At 33.5% G+C, this 17,728-nt stretch overlaps 3 protein-coding genes and 1 long non-coding RNA gene across 4 annotated transcripts; 3 read left to right on the top strand and 1 right to left on the bottom strand.

Annotated features, from left to right (window-relative positions):
• Positions 1–2,237: 2,237 nt before the first annotated feature.
• On the bottom strand, positions 2,238–6,036 carry LOC105131488 (ALG6, ALG8 glycosyltransferase family). Its single transcript, XM_011034491.1, has 4 exons — positions 5,142–6,036; positions 4,087–4,293; positions 3,424–3,661; positions 2,238–2,781 (listed from the first exon to the last, which is right to left on the bottom strand). The coding sequence occupies exons 1-4, from the start codon at positions 5,889–5,891 to the stop codon at positions 2,375–2,377; spliced, it is 1,602 nt and encodes a 533-aa protein (XP_011032793.1). The 5' UTR covers positions 5,892–6,036; the 3' UTR covers positions 2,238–2,374.
• A 794-nt stretch (positions 6,037–6,830) lies between these two features.
• LOC105131459 (ATP synthase subunit delta', mitochondrial-like) lies at positions 6,831–10,704 on the top strand. The gene is made up of 2 exons (XM_011034450.1): positions 6,831–7,211; positions 10,176–10,704. Exons 1-2 carry the CDS (start codon positions 6,960–6,962, stop codon positions 10,518–10,520), a joined length of 597 nt encoding a protein of 198 aa, XP_011032752.1. The 5' UTR covers positions 6,831–6,959; the 3' UTR covers positions 10,521–10,704.
• On the top strand, positions 7,218–9,028 carry LOC105131454 (uncharacterized). The gene is made up of 2 exons (XR_843439.1): positions 7,218–8,523; positions 8,602–9,028. It is a non-coding gene; the product is annotated as an uncharacterized LOC105131454 (long non-coding RNA).
• Positions 10,705–16,211: 5,507 nt separating the features above from the next.
• Positions 16,212–17,140, top strand: LOC105131466 (uncharacterized). The gene is made up of 2 exons (XM_011034463.1): positions 16,212–16,451; positions 16,614–17,140. Exons 1-2 carry the CDS (start codon positions 16,345–16,347, stop codon positions 16,789–16,791), a joined length of 285 nt encoding a protein of 94 aa, XP_011032765.1. The 5' UTR covers positions 16,212–16,344; the 3' UTR covers positions 16,792–17,140.
• The last annotated feature ends 588 nt before the right edge of the window (positions 17,141–17,728 follow it).

Below are 17,728 nucleotides of genomic sequence, written 5' to 3'. Positions count from 1 at the left end.
GGAAAATCAATCATAGATGAAATTTGAGTTGGACCATGTTATCAAATAACACATTTTTAAATTAACAATGCATGAATTGCATATAAAATGACAATTGTACATTTAAGATTACAAAGTAGTGCTTAGATAATATTTGATTAGATTGGATTGGGCAAGGCTGGACTAGAAGAAATGGACAAATAATTATATTGTCTTGCATTTTTGTATGCTTTGAATTAGATTATAAAATTTGCTAAATACAGGAACCGACTAATTCAAAGTCTAAACTGTTATGAGTTTAAAAAAAACAAAGATAGAATTAACTTGATTTAACATAATAAAAAATTCAAGTTAATTTGTGATCCGGTCGATTGAAAATAAAACATAGGTCAAAAATCCATTATTTTCTTATATTTTTTCAGTAACTTAAACCCTACTCCAAGTCGATTATCAAGACAGTTTTTAAAATTATAATAATAATTATTTTTATTTTTATTTTGGTTCAGATCAACTTAAGTTAACTTTTCTGATTTATAGCCCGAGTTTTATTCTGGATTAATCTCTAAGTAAAATTTAAAAACAATAATAATTATTTTCATTTTTATATTAGTCTGAGTTAATATTTTTAATAATGAATGGAAAAACTTGGAAAGGGATATTACGAATTAACTAGTCAAACTTGCGACATGACTCGGATTCAATTAGATTCAATAACTTTTTTATTAAAATTTTTCGAACTTAACTAGAAAATAGCAATAATAATAATAAAAAAAAAACTAAAAAGAACCAAGGCAAATGAACCTACTAGCGCAACGTGTTTGGAACCCGACTAATTCAAAGTCTAAACTATTATGAGTTTTAAAAAAATAAAGATAGAATTAACTTGATTTGACACAATAAAAAATTCAAGTTAACCTGTGATCCGATCGATTGAAAATAAAACATAGGTTAAAAATCCATTATTTTTTTATATTTTTTCAGTAACTCAAACCCTACTCCAAGTTAATTATCAAGACAGTTTTTAAAATTATAACAATAGTTATTTTTATTTTGGTTCAGATCAACTTAAGTTAATTTTTCTTATTCATAGCCTGAGTTTTATCCTGGATTAATCTCCAAGTAAAAATTTAAAATAATGATAATTATTTTTATTTTTATATTGATCCGAGTTAATATTTTTAATAATGAATTGAAAAACTTGGAAAGGGATATTACGAATTAACTAGTCAAACTTGTGACATGACTCGGATTCAATTAGATTCAATAATTTTTTTATTAAAATTTTTTAAACTTAACTAAAAAATAGCAATAATAATAATAAAAAAAACTAAAAAGAACCAAGGCGAATGAACCTACTAGCGCAACGTGTTTGGACATTAAAAATAAATGGGAGTTTTATAAAAACAATAAATGATGCATTGTCTAGTTTCTACATATTCTAGGACGTCTAGAAAAAATAAGGGCTTGATTTGTTTTTCTTAAGAACCTATTTTGAATCCAAGATGTTTAGAAGATACCATAAACATCTGGATAGACCCATCAATTATCTTAAAAAAATCAAAAAATCAAAATCAATCTAATCCAAAAATATTCGAAGCCACCACTTTTTTTACTGTTTTTAACCCAATCCTCTCTTTCAAAAAATATATGCAATTAGATATTAATTTATATCAAAAAAGGCTCAATCATACGAAACAGAGAGAGTTAAAGAATCAAATTGAAAATATAGAAAAAATCCATAATTTTAATCCATAATAATTTATGTCCGAACATTAAATGCAACACGACTTATTTTTTATTAATAAATGCAAAAGCAATATAAGTATTTTTGGTTGAAAAATAAAATAACAATAGAAAATAAATGTCTTTAAAATGATTTTGAAGTAAATCTTCTTATTTTAGAACCAAAAAAATCATAATATACAGTAACCAAATGTTATCCTAAAATCTAGGTTAAAAAGCTTGAGCTTATCATATACTCTAACAGCTTACAAAAACTCATGAAATCATCTGGCAACCTCCCTCTGTTTGTAATTACTGTGCATAATAATTTTTATTTAAAAATATATTAAAATAATATTTTTTTTATTTATAACATTACTTAGCATATTTAAACGAAAAATATTAAAAAATATAACAAATATTAATTGAAATTTTCAAAAAAATCAAATTTTTTAAAAAAACATCAAACCGCACTCCCAAAAGAGTGCCTAAAATTTTTCAAACCACATTGTACAAATACCGACACAGGCTCCGAGTCAACAAGAAACAGAGTAACCTTAAGAGACTTTACGCTTGTCTAAGTTGGTATACATTCCAACACAACACAAGTTTTCTAACAGAAACACTGAAATGTCAAGCCACAAAATTTGTTGTCTACTTGAGGGATCACGAGTCAGGTAGATACCATAATCTGTCTTAGCTGCCATATCCATGAGTACATAATTTCCAGTGCACAATATATAGAAATTAATAGAAGTGGTACAAAAGGAAGCTTATGTCCGAGAAGGTAAGGGTGCAGAAACTGACCCCAAATCTCAACAACCAGCAGACCACACAGGTAACACCTTCCAATCCATCCGATATGGAATCCTCCTTTTTCGACAACATCACTGGAACTTCCCTTCAAACCCACCTGTCTGTCTGTTTTCTTTGCTGAAACTACTGCTTTGGCTGTTGCATCCTTGGTGAACAGTGCAGAAAAGCTCTGCCACATCAGAACTGAATGTAACAGCAGCAACAGCACTTTGATTGGATACTCTTGGGCTTCATATAGAAGGGGAAACAACGAGTAGCAAGACACTGCATTAGACATAAAGAAGAATGAACAGAATCAGCATATAAAAACGGAAAGCATGAACCGACAATTACAATTGAAACTGAAACCACTCTAAATATGGCTGGCCCTGCTTCATGCTCGCATTTTCTAATGCTCAAAATTAATTTCCCTTGATTTATTCAGTTAGCCCGTGCAAAAATGCATTCAGTCTGTTAAAAAAAAGGTCTTTCTGCAATTACAACACTGACAAACAGCACAAACAGAATTAGGTTTCATGCTTGTTCAGGATTTATTCTTGCGGAAGCCTTCTCATTTTCATCTTGTATCGGCTGCTCTTGGCAAATAATCTGAGCAAACAAAAACCAAACAACAAACATATCTCTAAAACAGGAGAAGCTAGAGGAATTTATCCAAGTGCAACGAAATATGGCTGCACAAGCAAGTGTGATGTTTTGGGGTTTGGACAACGGGTTTATGGGGTATGGGAATTCAACCTTTCCAGTACATACAGAAGTTTGGAATTCAATCCAAAAATAAATCCCATATAACCGCTTAAATTTCCAAACCCAATTCTACCACAATTGCCTCAAATCTCTCATATAATTATTGCTACCAAGACCATGTTTATTTAGAAAGTTTTGAAAATAATGTACAATTCAGCATACCTATAGAAAGCAAGAAATAATGCCTTGCATCCTCCAAACTGTTTCCAGCGACAATTGCTAAAGGAATGACAAAGTGGAGTGATGCTTTTTCATGAACATGCCACCCAAACAAAAAGCCACACATATAAGCATAAGCTATCCATCTAGCGACTGATCGTGGCTGAGGATTCTTCCAGACCTTGATAAGACATGGAGATAAGGCAAGCAGGACCATAATGAATGTTGTCAAGGGGGTGACCTGCCATGTGATTAACTTTAGATATATGAAATTACATCTAGCAGCAGCTAGAAAATAAAATAAGAAAAATAACCAAATTAACTATGTTCTAGAGTTAAAATCAATCTCCTAGTACTGTAAATAAAATCATTATTTAATCAATTCAAATATGTTCGACAGAACTGTTCATCCAGTAGGCATGCCATGGACGACGAAGATGGGAACATGCCAGCTTCTTCCATTGCCAGGTCGTATTTTTCCAAATCAAGCAAGAATCAATTATATGCTATAGCTGAGCTGATGCTGATCCGTGAATGATAAGAGCCACCAACTTGTTGAAATCAATTGTAAGAAATGAAGCACCTTGCTAGATATATGTCACCATGTCACTTGGGGTTAATGAAATCAACATCGTTTCCATCGTCAATAATATTCTGCAAAATTACCTGAGGCAGTATAGCAAATGGTGACGAATCCCCTACTAGCCCACCAGTGAAAGAGGCTGCCGGTACTGGGATGTTCAGCCCAAGTTTTTTGAGTAAGAAAGCGAGCCCTTTATCTAATATAATGTAAAACACCCAAAAGTTCGGGGCCCAGTATGCATGGCAAAGTCCCCTTCCAAAAGGAAACATGCGGCTGATGACTTGTTGCATCTGCAAAGTATGAGTTATATAATGAATACGCTAAGCAGAAGTAATACAAGAGATAGTTTATGACTTTCAGCAGTTAGTTATCAACTATCAACCACTACCATAAACCTACGAAGATCATTTGTGTGAACACAAGTGTTATTGTGAGTTTGAGCTAGAAAGAGAAGTCGCTTAAGTGCACAATAATAACACAGAAAACAACTTATATATGTTGATAAAAGCACCATGTCTACTACCAAGATGCTAGTCGCTGCATATTCAAAACATCAGTGACAGCAGTTTAAATTTGCTGCGTTTATTAGAATCTCTTCTGATAGCTCAAGCAAGTAATTGTCAAGTGTGTGCATTAGGAACACAGATTGAATAAGCCTGACAGTGGAGTGGATGTATAAACTCCATCTTCATTTCAGTGCTTATACATACGAACAAATGCAAGTGGTCTTTTTAGCAAATCCTCATCTTCAACTATGTTTGATCACAAACAAAATCGCATTTATGATGATTTCACATTAAGATATAATCAAACACCACCACAAGTTGTGGCTTGCTGGTACCCAGATAGCTCATTGAGCATGTCCTGTGTTCGAGTCGTGGAAAGCTCTTGGGTATGGGATGGTGGGGTTTGGGATCACAAGACCTTTAGGTCTCCTAGATACCAAAAGAGGAAAGAAAGAAAGAAACAATCAAACAAAATGTGACATAAGAACCACAAAAATTGTAAAAACAATATAACTGCATCAGTCTCTCACTCTCTCTAACAGTTATACCAGGGTATGAAAACAGCTATAAAAACAGTATCTGGTGTTGACTAAATTTTTACAAGAACTAGAATCATAGGAACCAGGAATTACCTGCCCGTGATAAACAAAGGGACCATAAGCAGCAGCAAAAACAGCAACAACAACAGCTCCCAGAACCGAAATCCTCCAGAAACCCTTAACAAATCCTTTCCAACAATAATGCCTCAACAAATAAACAAAATAAACAGGAGCGGCCACAGCAAACAAATGCTTAAAACACAACAAAACAGCAAAAATGAACCCACCCATCAAATCCCTCCCTTCCATCAAATACGAAATCGACATCATCAACAACCCTAGCAGGAATCCATTATACTGAAAATGCATGTGATCTACAATCACTAGCCCAGGTGACCAAACAACCAAAACCCACATCAAAACTCTCTCTTTAAACCCCATAGAAAAATTCTTGCTCAATCTATAAACCCCATATAAAAGAACCAAATCAAAAACCATCACACTCAATCTCTGAAATAAAACCACACTCTCTGCCTTATAATCGAGTCCCTTTTCAAGGTCTACAATTTCTGGGTCAAGTAAGTGAGCAAAAAAGGAGATGATGTATTCAAAATAAGCAAAGAAAGGCGGGTAATCAAGAGTCCAAGGACTGGTTTTGTCAATGTACCATTGATCGAGAGGGAGTGAATGTGTTATAGCTAGCCAGTTTCTATGGACCTCAAAATCCGTGCTATGGTATGATGGGATTAATAGGAGTTTTACACATGTTGATACGCCAAAGAACCATAAGAGATTTGAGGTTGTTGATGTTTTGTTTTTTTCAGGTTTTCTTTGATCTTCCATTGAAGACAGAAACTGGGACACGAAGACAGGAACTCGATATGATTGTGTTCTTTTTAGCTAGCAGGTCTTTCGTCTTTCTTCCTTTCCTTTTTTTTCTTTTCTTTTTCCCTGAACTGAATCCATTGCATGGATGGGCTGTTGAGTGTTTTACGATAAATTAATTTCATTACAAGAAAACCCAAACGCCTTATGAAATACAGAGTAGTTTTAAACTGGGCCTTGGAATTCATTCTACCTATGCTTGGCAGGGCCTATAAACCATCAAGTGGAATATAGCAGTGCCGAGCAACCCGGGTGATTTTTTGAAATTTATTTTTATTTAATTATATAATGATTAAAATAGATATTTATAAAAAAATAATTGTAATTTTTAACTAAAATTCCATTTTATTCATTTTTTCATTTAAAATAATTGTTTCATTAACAGTGTGATTCTTTTGAATAAAAACAAAAAACAATTAAAATAAACGACTGGAAAAAACTTTGAAAATAAACTCAATTTTTACTTCAAAGATATGTTTTTTTTTTGTGATTGAAAAAATCAAGATATAAGTTTTAAAATTCTCAAAATTCAATTTTTAACCAGTTTTTACCTTTAAATAAATTCACAACATCTTAAAGTTTTTAATAAACACATGTTTTTACCCTTTAACACTCTAAATTCACTTTAAAGATCAATAATTAAACCAAAGTCAATGAAATAAGGCTTTTTTTTATTTTTTATTTTGTTTAGTCATGTAAAATGAATATTTAATTTATTACAAAGAGAGACAATGAACGTGGAGCTACCATATTCTTACAAGGTGTTTTAATTCTGCCTTCCATTTTAGTATATTAGTTGTAAATTATTTTAGTATAATTTTTGTAAATTGTAATTGTATTTTTTATGCAAACATTCCACGACGAACGAATGTTACCTCATTAACAGGCCCAACAAAACACCCCGAGCCCGTAATTTATCCCCCATCACCCCGTTTCTCATTTCCACTGCAACCCACCAAAACACCACCCCACCACCCCTCAACTCCGACCTTGCAATAGCCGAGCGACCCCTCAAGAACAGCAACCATGTTTCGCCGAGCCACCACCGGAATCTTAGCCCGAAACATTCGGGCTCGACTCTTCTCCACTGGCCTCCCAGCAGCACAAACAATTGACTCAACATTTGCGGAGGCGTGGAAAAAAGTGGCACCAAACTTGGACCCACCAAAGACTCCACTTTCTTTCATGCAACCTCGGCCTCCAACTCCTTCTGCTATCCCTTCTAAGCTTACTGTTAACTTCGTACTTCCTTATGCTTCTGAGATTTCTGGTAAAGAGGTGCGTATTTTTTTCCATCCGGGGTTAAAAATGTGTGCTTTTTGTTTGGTTGTTGATAAATTTGGTGATTTTGACGCATTTCGGAATTTTTGGCTGGTTGGATTTTGATGTGATCCGAAGCAATTTTTCTATATTGCAGTGATTGATAGAGTGTTGATGATAAAATAAGAGGTGTTTTTTCCCTTTATCCGGGCTTAAAGATGTCTGCCTTTTGCTTGTTTTTTTTTTTTATAAATCTGGTGAATTTGATGCATTTTGGAATTTGTGGTTATGTGGTGGAGTCTGCATTTTTGGTTTTGGAAATTGCCCATCTTGCTGGTTGTTTGGTTCTCGATATGATTCGAAGCATTCTACTACTGAAGTAATCGAGCCAATATTTTTTATAAAATAAGATAACCGGGGATGAGCGTTTGTTCTAGATTTTATACCAATGCACCGTGTAAGTGTAAATACAGGAGGCTGAGCTTCGTATGGCTTGAGGGACTTGCAGGGTGTGCATTTTGTTTTTTAAGATATCAATGGTTTGCAAGATTTCTTTTAGCATTGTGAAATTCTTGCTTTTGTTGATCGTTGCTGGTATATTATTGGGTTGAAGATGGGATATATTACATCTGCAGCTTAGTTACACCCTAGAATCAACTCTAACAAGATTCACTAGTGTTTCACATCCTATTTGTGTTGATAACGTCTCAGGGAAAGGCATGCCAATGATCCTGCTATATATCATGTCTGAAAAAGTGGAACCATGCCATAATGATTGGATTGAAACTGAAATTGATAGGAACATTGCACACAACAATAGAAGTTCACGAAAAGGATATATCTCTGATGTTCCATAATTTATAAAGTTTGAAAATTAGTATTTTTATGTATATCATCTCATGACTTAGGAGAGCTCCTTTGGTCTTGAAAATCTATTCTGTGATTGTTTGGACAGGCTTGAGGATGCGTCTTTAATGATAACTCTCAACAATAAATATTTTCATTCTTAAGAAACAGAATGATTGTCAGTGGGTATGACTAGTTAGGTTATTGTGATTCTGTCTGCTTTGGAACAAACTGTTGAAGAACTGGTTTGGACCAGTTGCTTCATTCTCCAAGCTTACTGACTGACTCTTACTTCATGCTCTCCGGACACTTTGTGGCCAAATATTCCAAGCACATGAATCTAGGCCACGTGATTTACACTTCTGTATTTGCTTTGATCTCATTTTTTAGTTTGTTTTGTTTTGAAGCATCGAAGATTGATTTGAAGCTACATAACCTATTACATCTTCCTAGGATCTCCAATCTTTGTTTACAACCAAAACTGGTAAATTAATTGTGCATTTTTCTGACTGAACTCTGAATAAAATCCACGCAACTGCATACTTCATACATGTTTCTGCAGGAATTTTTGGCATGTTTCCATCATGTTGCTGCTCCACCCACTATAGTCACGTGAATATTTGTGGTCAGTTAACACAATTTTCTTTTTCATTGAACATCAGCTTATGCCTCCCAAGCTTAATGCATGCATTTATCTTCTCTTCTCTTCTCTTCTTGTAGCTTATAATTGCACTGCTGGGAACCTACAAAAAATAATAGACTTTGTTGTACGAATTTCTTTTTTGCTGTGAGGAAGCCTGCCATCCTTAGATCTTAATTTATCTCCTTGCCATTATTGTGATCATTTCTTTGAGTGTGCTTTTCTCCCTTTTAATCCTAGGTACTCATGGAGCCCCTTTTCACTCCTCTTCCATGATTGTTTTATTCCAGTTCCTTTTGCACATAGGGCTCATTTGGGAACACGGTAGAAACCGTGTTTCCCAAAAAAATATTTTTTTTGCTTAAAATTATTTTTTTATGTTTTTAGATTGTTTTGATGTGCTGATTTCAAAAATGAATTTTAAAAAAAATATTGTTATGATGCATTTCCAAGCGAAAAAAACTTTGAAAAACAGCTGCTACTACACTCCCGAACACCCTCATAGATTAAAAACCTGACAAATTTAATAGAGTTCATATTGATAAATAATTTCTATTTTTTACTCCTTTTTTAAACAATCAAGATTATATCTTAGCGGTAAAAGAGTGCTTGAATTTTACTTTCTTTTCAAAATTTGAAAACCAAAATTTCAGCTTAAGTATGATGAAAGACATGCCTTCTGGTTTTTGGATTCTTCCATTTGACCTTGAATAGCAGATAAAGATATGGTAATATTCCAAAAGTAGGACCCTGCCTAGCTCATATTCCAATAATGGGTGGGGAAATACCCCGTTTCCAACCCTAGCCTTTTCAGGAATTATTCTCTCTGTTAGTGAGGAAAAGAGCTGGTTATCTGATCCTTTATTTGACAGAGAATTTGAAATTTGAACTTGCTTCAGTGGGTAGGACCACAGGAGCAACTTTGTTAAAGCATTTTTCTTGTTTTTACCATACACACACACAGAGGGGAGGGTGATAACCTCTCTGAGCTGCAAACTAAAAGGGTACTCAACTCTGCTGCATAGGACCATCTCTTTTTTGCTATTATAGCTACACTATGCCACATCTTTTAGCTGTAGGGGATCCTTTCCTTTTCTAGCTAAGTTAAGAGTACACAAAGGTCTTTGTTGCAGAAGAGGGAATTGTTAATTGTGTTATTGTCTGAAAAGTTGGCTAGAAAATGAATGCTGCCATGTAGTACCGGTTTCTTATTGCAGCCCTTGGCTACCTGTTCCGTGTTTGAGATGCTGTTTACAAAGTACCTAGAGAAATAGAACTGTCCTGCTGTCCACCACAAAAAAAAATAAAATCACCGGCCTGATTTTGGTATGCTTACATGGTTGCGCAATGTGTAGATGCCACCATGGGTATCTTCAAAAGCCTGAGCATGAGAGGATGAAAAATATTGATAGGCTATTGTCCTTAAGCTGAAATCAGGTAACTAATGAACATTCCTGGCCATCAGAATTCTTACTTGCCTTGACATCTTTGTTCAGGTCGACATGGTCATAATTCCAGCATCAACTGGGCAGATGGGTGTTCTTCCGGGACATGTATCAACAATTACAGAATTGAAACCTGGGGTACTATCAGTGCATGAAGGAAATGAAGTGAAGAAGTATTTTGTTAGCAGTGGCTTTGCATTCATCCATGCCAACTCGATGGCTGATATAGTTGCTGTTGAGGCTGCGCCCCTTGATCAAATTGACTCCAGCCTAGTTCAGAAGGGTCTCACAGAGTTCACCCAGAAGCTAAGCTCGGCCTCAACTGACTTGGAGAAAGCTGAAGCTCAAATTGGAGTTGATGTGCATAGTGCTCTCAATGCTGCTCTCACAGGCTAATTTTATGCTTGCAGTCCTTCTACGAGACCCTTGATTTAGTCATGCTGCATGTTTTCTTTTTAAAGTCTGGCTTGTTGACGTGCAAATTGATCACCTCAAGCTGAACATTGCTTTTCAACGTTTTTATTTCTCTACTTATTAGCTGAATGGGAAATTGGTGAATAATACGTGAATTGATTTATCTGGTGCTCAAAGAGTTAAACAGCATTGGTTCAGTAGTAGAAGACTCAAGAATACTGCGTTGGAGCCCCTCCCAACACATCAAGAGGTGAAGTTAATGGCCTCCTTGGCCTTGTTTTGCTTACAAGTCAGGCAGGTTTGGCTTATCACCCTACCTCATATGTCTCAGCAAGCATAAATAACGTCTGGCGAAGAACTCGCTTGTGCTTCGGAAAGTGACCGTTTGGAAACGCTGTGTTTCTTAAAAATTTGATTTTTTAAAGGTAGTGGTGCTCTTCGTGGGCTTCATATCTTCATGAGCTGGGATCATATCATGAGATGATATGATATTAAAAAGCCGAGAGGTCTTCTTTTGCCCGTCATAAAAAGCCGGTTAGCCGATGGCGATGCTTCCAGGCTCTTTAGCGATGCTTCCATGCACTTTTTAACTGAGAACTTCTTATATTAAAAAAGCCGAAGAACTTGAGAAAAAGAGACGCTAAAAAGCAAATGTCACGTGGGCCACGGCATGACAAGGAGCTTTTCGTCCATCAATAAAAGGAAAATAAATACAAAAGCAAAGTGGCTTTCATTCCCAGCCTTCTCTCGTGCCAATTTCAGACCATAGAGAATGACCCAGCCATATTGACCTGGTCTCGAGTATCGCAGGAGCCTCTTCAAAAATAAATAAAATCACGGACAGAACTTGTTTAAGTGCTGGCTTTCGACAAGTAAGGAAAGGGTAACTATAATCTTCTTGGATATTGTGTAATTATACGGGCCGTCCAAATTAAAAGAATATTGCATTTTTTTTATATCCAAAACATCCCTCGTGTTTAAAATTTTTTACTTTAAAATATTAAAGACGATTCGGGTACACAAATAGGATTTTATACATTTTTCAAAAAAATATAGACATTTTTAATACCATATTTTTTTAAATTTATAAACGATCCCTCTAGTGTAATGATATATGAAAACGGTTCTTGTAATTTATCCTATGATTTCAGAACAAAGAAAAAATAATTTTCATTGATCTCCTCCTTTTTATTCCAATACAAATGGTAATATAAATGACAAATACATTAAGATTTATCAGGATGAATCAGACCTTTACCAATAAATAAAAGCAATTATTATTAAAGATTGTCTAGATTTTACTATTAAGGTTGATTTTTATGGTGTTGTGTGACTGAAACTGAATTTTATACTTGTTATAATTTTAAAAATATTTGATTGATTAACATACACTGTAATTTTAATTGGATTGTACTATAAATTCTCTTTTAAAACTTTGATTAAAAAAAAAACCATACTTTACATATTTTTTTTAACTTTTTTTTTCCGGTTCATGATTACACATATTTTAGTTAGGCTAGAAAAACAATTATAATATACTTTTATTTTTTTGTTTTTATCCAGATATCCTTATATCCTTTTAAATAATAAGATTAATCTTGTTCGGGATTTGTGATTGTCTTCCCATTCCGAAATCACTTATGATATGCAGATTTCTTAATCGCTAGAATAACACCCCCTTCCGAAATCACTTGTGATATGCAGCTTGCTGTAAAGCAATGAAATCACTTGTGATTTGCAACTTTCTGTAAAGCAATGGGAAGATAATAAAAATGGCAAGATGGCTTTCCCTGCCAGCTCCTTTTCCATGACAATGGAGTCCACAGAGAATGAATCGAATACATTGACTTGGCATCGATTCATTGGAGGTACTTATTTAACAAGTTAATAGTGCTTTGGGTCTGAAATAAGCTAGATATGCTGATGAAATGCAATAAAATTTAATGTAGTATATTGAAAATAAAAGATTACGATCACCGTCTATCTTTCTTCTTTATTTTTCTATCAAGCACTTACAAGCATATCTAAGTTCTTTTTCCCCCCTTTTCCGGCATATATAAAAAAGAGTTATGTTCTGTTTATAATCCATGCATTTTGCCAACCATTCATGTGCCCATGCTGGATTTATTTCTATGAAAAAAAACATACAAACGTTTTAATGTTTGATTTGATTTGGATGAGAACATATTTGTAGATGCAAACAAGGAAATAGTCTCACACTTATGATTACTAAACCCGATTTGATTTGATAAATTAAATTAAAATTTAATAAATTTAATTCTGAATTACAACATAAAAAATTGATTTAATAGATCATCTCATGATTTAATTAATTAATTAAATTAAATTTGGTTTTTTAAACAATATTTAAAATAAAATTACTTTATTTTTTTTATAAAAAAAATTGTCTCAAATAAATTTGATTGATAAGTTAAATCTATGATGTCACAAGATATATTTCGAATTTGTTTGAAAATGTAGTTATAATTATTTTTTAAAATTATTTTTAAAATTAATACATTAAAATAATCTAAATTATATAAAAAATTAAATATTTCAAAAATCTATATTGACCTGTATTTTTAAACGCTATCTTCATCACCATGACATGGAGTTCGGAGTTTCCAACACAAGTAAAAACAACATGTAAAGATTGAATTAATTGTTTAATTTCCTAGACAAATTCAACTCACATGTTGTCGAGATTCACTCGAAATAATCATATAGTAATTGGCATCCAATCTAATAATCACATGCGAGCTCAACCACCCTAGATCAAAACCATGACAACACTCGTTTATTTTTATTTTTATTTTTGTTTTTGTTTCTATCTTTAAATTAGAACCCTCGTACCATTGATTTTTCCTGTCAGAATATTGAATCCATGATGGGTTATGTAGAATATAGATGCATGCATGCCCCTTTCATCAAACCTTGTCTGTGGGCGAGGATGGCTTTTAAAAACATGTTTCGCGGAACCTGGCCGCCCTATGATGACTCTTGTCAGTGGCTCCCTAGTAACCTAGGTTAATATATCATTTTAATTTTTTATAAGTTAAAACAAAGTTTTTTAAATAAAAAAATCAACTACTGCCTTGTCTTAACCTGTATAATCTTGTTTTTTTATATAAAATATTAATTGAATTAATTTTTAAATTAACCTATCAAGTCCAATTAAATTTAAATTGTCCTCTGTCTTTGCAGTTATTTATGGGTAGATTTTTTTAAAAAAATTTCTCTTTTTTTCTTTATTTAAGCGGATTGTTTGTTTTTGTATTTTTATAAAAAAATTATTTTTTTTATTTTTTATTTACTTTTAAATAATATATTTTTAATATTTTTAAATTATTTTGACATGGTAATATTAAAAATAATTTTTAAAAAATAAAAAGAATATTAATATATATTTTAATACAAAAAATTATTTTTGAAACGAATATAATTATATTATCAAATAAGCTTCTTCAATATTTTCTTATAATTTCTTAATTTTTGAATTTTTTGTCCTGGTTTTGTGTTTTTTTCTCCTGTATAATAAATGAAACGTAAACAACCAATTTAACTTATGGATCATACTTACCAATCATCCATTAATTCAAACTCCAATTTTCCTCACATGTCTGTGTTCAAGAACGTCCAAGTATAATAATTTTTTCATTATTTTAACCAGATATGTGAAATCCGTACAAAAACTCTTGTAATCATTGACAGGATCATGAGTCACTGATTCAAAGTCCAAAAACCCTTATCTAGAAGGATTTTGTTAATTCTTTCACCATAATATAAAAAAGTTCATGCGTGCAGGTTGAAAGTACAATTAAATTAAAAATTATGAAATTACATTTAAAACACACCCTTGGTATATCTACACTCTGTTAATCTGAGAATGAGGGTCAATTATTGTTGTCCTTGCTGTTTTTTTATGGCAAAAAAAATGATTAACCTAAACAAATCATAACTATTAAACCTGGCTCCACTGATTAACCTAAACAAATCATAACTATTAAAAAAATAATAGTTAAAAAAACTGGGTTAAAAAAATAAACTTAAAATTTAATTTATTTTAATGATTGACGTGACAAGTAATTTTATAACTCGGTTAATATCAAATTTAATTAAAGAATATTACACAAGAAAATGTCTTTTTAAGTTTTTTTATATAAATTAAAATAGCATCATTATTTTAATATTGATGTAGATTAATTCTATGTGCAATAAGAATTATATTTAAGGCTGAGTTTAATAACAGGTGAAAAAAATAATTTTAAAATACAATAAAAATTAAAAAAGTAACAACTTTCCGCGCTCATGTATTCCCCACCAATTCTGATAAGCAAACACCACATGTTCAAATTGAATTACTCTTCTAACAAATTCAACTTGAGAAATATTAAAATACACAGACAAAACCATCACAATAATTGAGAAACCAGTCCAAGAACACATAAACTCAACCTCTCTAGATCACAACCTCACCAGTCATTTTAATACACACCATGTTCTTTGCAGGGAAACCCAAAGTGGCACCACCCCTCAATAATGGAGCCTCTATCATGGCACAATCTTCACCGTAGATTTAGATGACCTTGAGAACGTACAAACAAGCCAACTTTCTTTTTATAATAACGTGCCACGTGCCATGGCGAGTAATGATATGTGCTGCGCTGGATACACAAACAGCGCGCACGTGTACAGAGTAACGTCAGGGAGGCAATTGCCCGTTGCACACGGGCAGCTGTTGTGGGCCCGAAATACATGGTCCCTAGGAAGTCGAGCCAACTTGAAGCTGAGCCCACGTGGGGCCCTTTTAACATTTGTTGGTTTCTTGTGGGGCCGGTGTCGACGCAGCTCCTAGTTAACTTTATTGTTGTTTATTGGACCGTGGGGCCTACTAACACTCGAGTCCTTGGTGGAAGAGAACGACTTGCGTAATGAATGTGGTCCCTGGTTTGTCTAGAGAAATCATGAGAAGTGTACGCAAAATGTATTACAATCTAGTCCTATGAGAATAATGAAATTATGTTTCCATGCCCTAATATGTTTTCGAATTTAAGTTTTAACGGGCAGAAAATTCCCTAATAAGGTTTTAGTCTCTTGTATGTAATGATCAAAATATTTTTTATATATGTTTAAATAAGTGTTTTTAAAAATTTCTTTTTTATACATGGTTTTTTTAATTTAAACTCGAAATAAAAATAAAATAATAATTTCCTTATCATTACATAACGTGCATGATTCAAAAGATTCATGGAAGAATATATATATATATATATGTTTGGGATGAAAATAAATATATCACCATCAGTGGTTGCATTGAGAAATACGTAGAGATTAGGTACCAAATGTTTAAGAACTAAAAATGGAATCATTATGATAACAAAAGTGTCTTTAAAGAAAGATGCATGCACCGTGACAGGCAGTAGCGGATTCAATACCACCACCGCAGCAGGGATTCAGGAAATCAGCCGCTGGTTTTTAAAACCAATAAAAGATATTTCCTCTACCGTAAACAAACTACAAAAATGAACAGCCCATCTAGTCTATTTTGGACCAATCAAAATTGACCTAGGTTGTCATAAAGTAACAGACCACAATAATACATTACTCCTGCATGCACTAGATCCCACCAAGTCCACTCCCTGACTTTCGCTATATAAACTGTCAAGCTCCTGTCTAGTGTTCTCCTCCTCTTTTCTTGCATAGAGCTTACGGCTTTCCTCCGTACTTGCCTTTTCCTCTACTTTCACTACTACGCTCGAGGTTGAAAAAACTCTTTGGTTTTCTTCTTTGAAGTTAGAAATCAATCATGTCTTACTACAGTGGTTGCCTGGATTCCCACAAGCCTCACTTTCTGGAAGCTTGTTTTCTCTGCCGGAAAACCCTCGGTCGCAACTCCGACATCTACATGTACAGGTTAGTTTTTATAATTCCACTCCCTTCTCTCTAATGGATTCTTGAAATTGTAAGAAGAATTGCGAGTGGTAAGATAATATGTGAACTGTTTTTGCATCGTGTGGGTAGGGCTTATGATTATTGACCTTGTTTTGCTGACTTGGATTGAAAATTGTTATGCAGAGGGAACACCCCATTCTGTAGCAAGGAGTGCAGGCAAGAACAAATAGAGATAGATCAATCTACGGAGAAGAAGAGCTGGAAAATGCCATCCTCCTCTTCTAGATCTATCAGGAAATCAGATCCTAAGGATTCTACCCCTAACAAGACTGTACGGACGGGCACAGTTGCTGTTGCTTAACAATCGAACAGCTGATTTTATATGAAAAGCAAATTAAATTTCCAATTTTGAGATTTAAGTCCCAGTTAAAGATAAAAAAACACAAAACAAAATTGTGGGCACTTATATGTCAATCTTGATCTGTAAAGGCGTGGTGCGTGTGGCTGTAATTTGGAGACGAGGCCAGGGAAGGAGAGTTGCCAGACCTACCATGGATTTTTGCTTTTGTTTCGGGGTTAATGTTTTTAAGGGTTAAGAAGTTAAGGGTTAATTGTACTACTTTGAAACGATCGCTCTGCTCTTCTTGTTCTCCCATTTCTCCAGAAAAATTTTGAGAAAATTAATGAATCCAAGAACATTGTGGTGTTCATGCTTGTGTGTGTTTGGTTTGCTTCTGTTACATTAAAAGTAGATCAAAGAAATATTTTCAATAATTTCCTGAATTACATACAAGGAAAATGATAGTTCTGAACAAGCAATTAAATTAAATTAAGACTAATAATGACAGGTAGGCCACAATAATTCAGTGGACCTTTTCATGATAATAATTCAGAGGGCCTAGCAATTATTGGCTTCGCTTTCAAGTTTTAAGCCCCCTTTTACTGTAATTTCTAGCTGTTGGAGAATCTCGTGAACCCAGTGGCATTAATCAATCTGGTGAACCCAGTGGCATTCATCAATTGAAATAATCGGATGGTTGTGGCACAGTTGAAACATTATGTTCTTTCTTACGATTTCATTCGATGCAGAGGAATTTAATACTTTATTTCCCTAGAAAAGCAAATGAGAATGCAATCAATGAATGCTATCAATTTATCCGTCCTGGGAAGTCTAGATTTAGACGGTGTTTTGTACTGTGGAAGAGGGTATTTTTTTATGATAATATTTTTTTATTTTTTAAAATTTGTTTTTGTTATTAAAATTAAAAATAATGATGTGTCATGCCAGAACATGTTTA

The sequence above is a fragment of the Populus euphratica genome, unplaced genomic scaffold (assembly GCF_000495115.2).
Source record: "Populus euphratica unplaced genomic scaffold, PopEup_1.0 scaffold2.1, whole genome shotgun sequence".
NCBI lineage: Eukaryota > Viridiplantae > Streptophyta > Magnoliopsida > Malpighiales > Salicaceae > Populus > Populus euphratica.
This window is presented reverse-complemented; position numbering and strand designations above follow the sequence as displayed.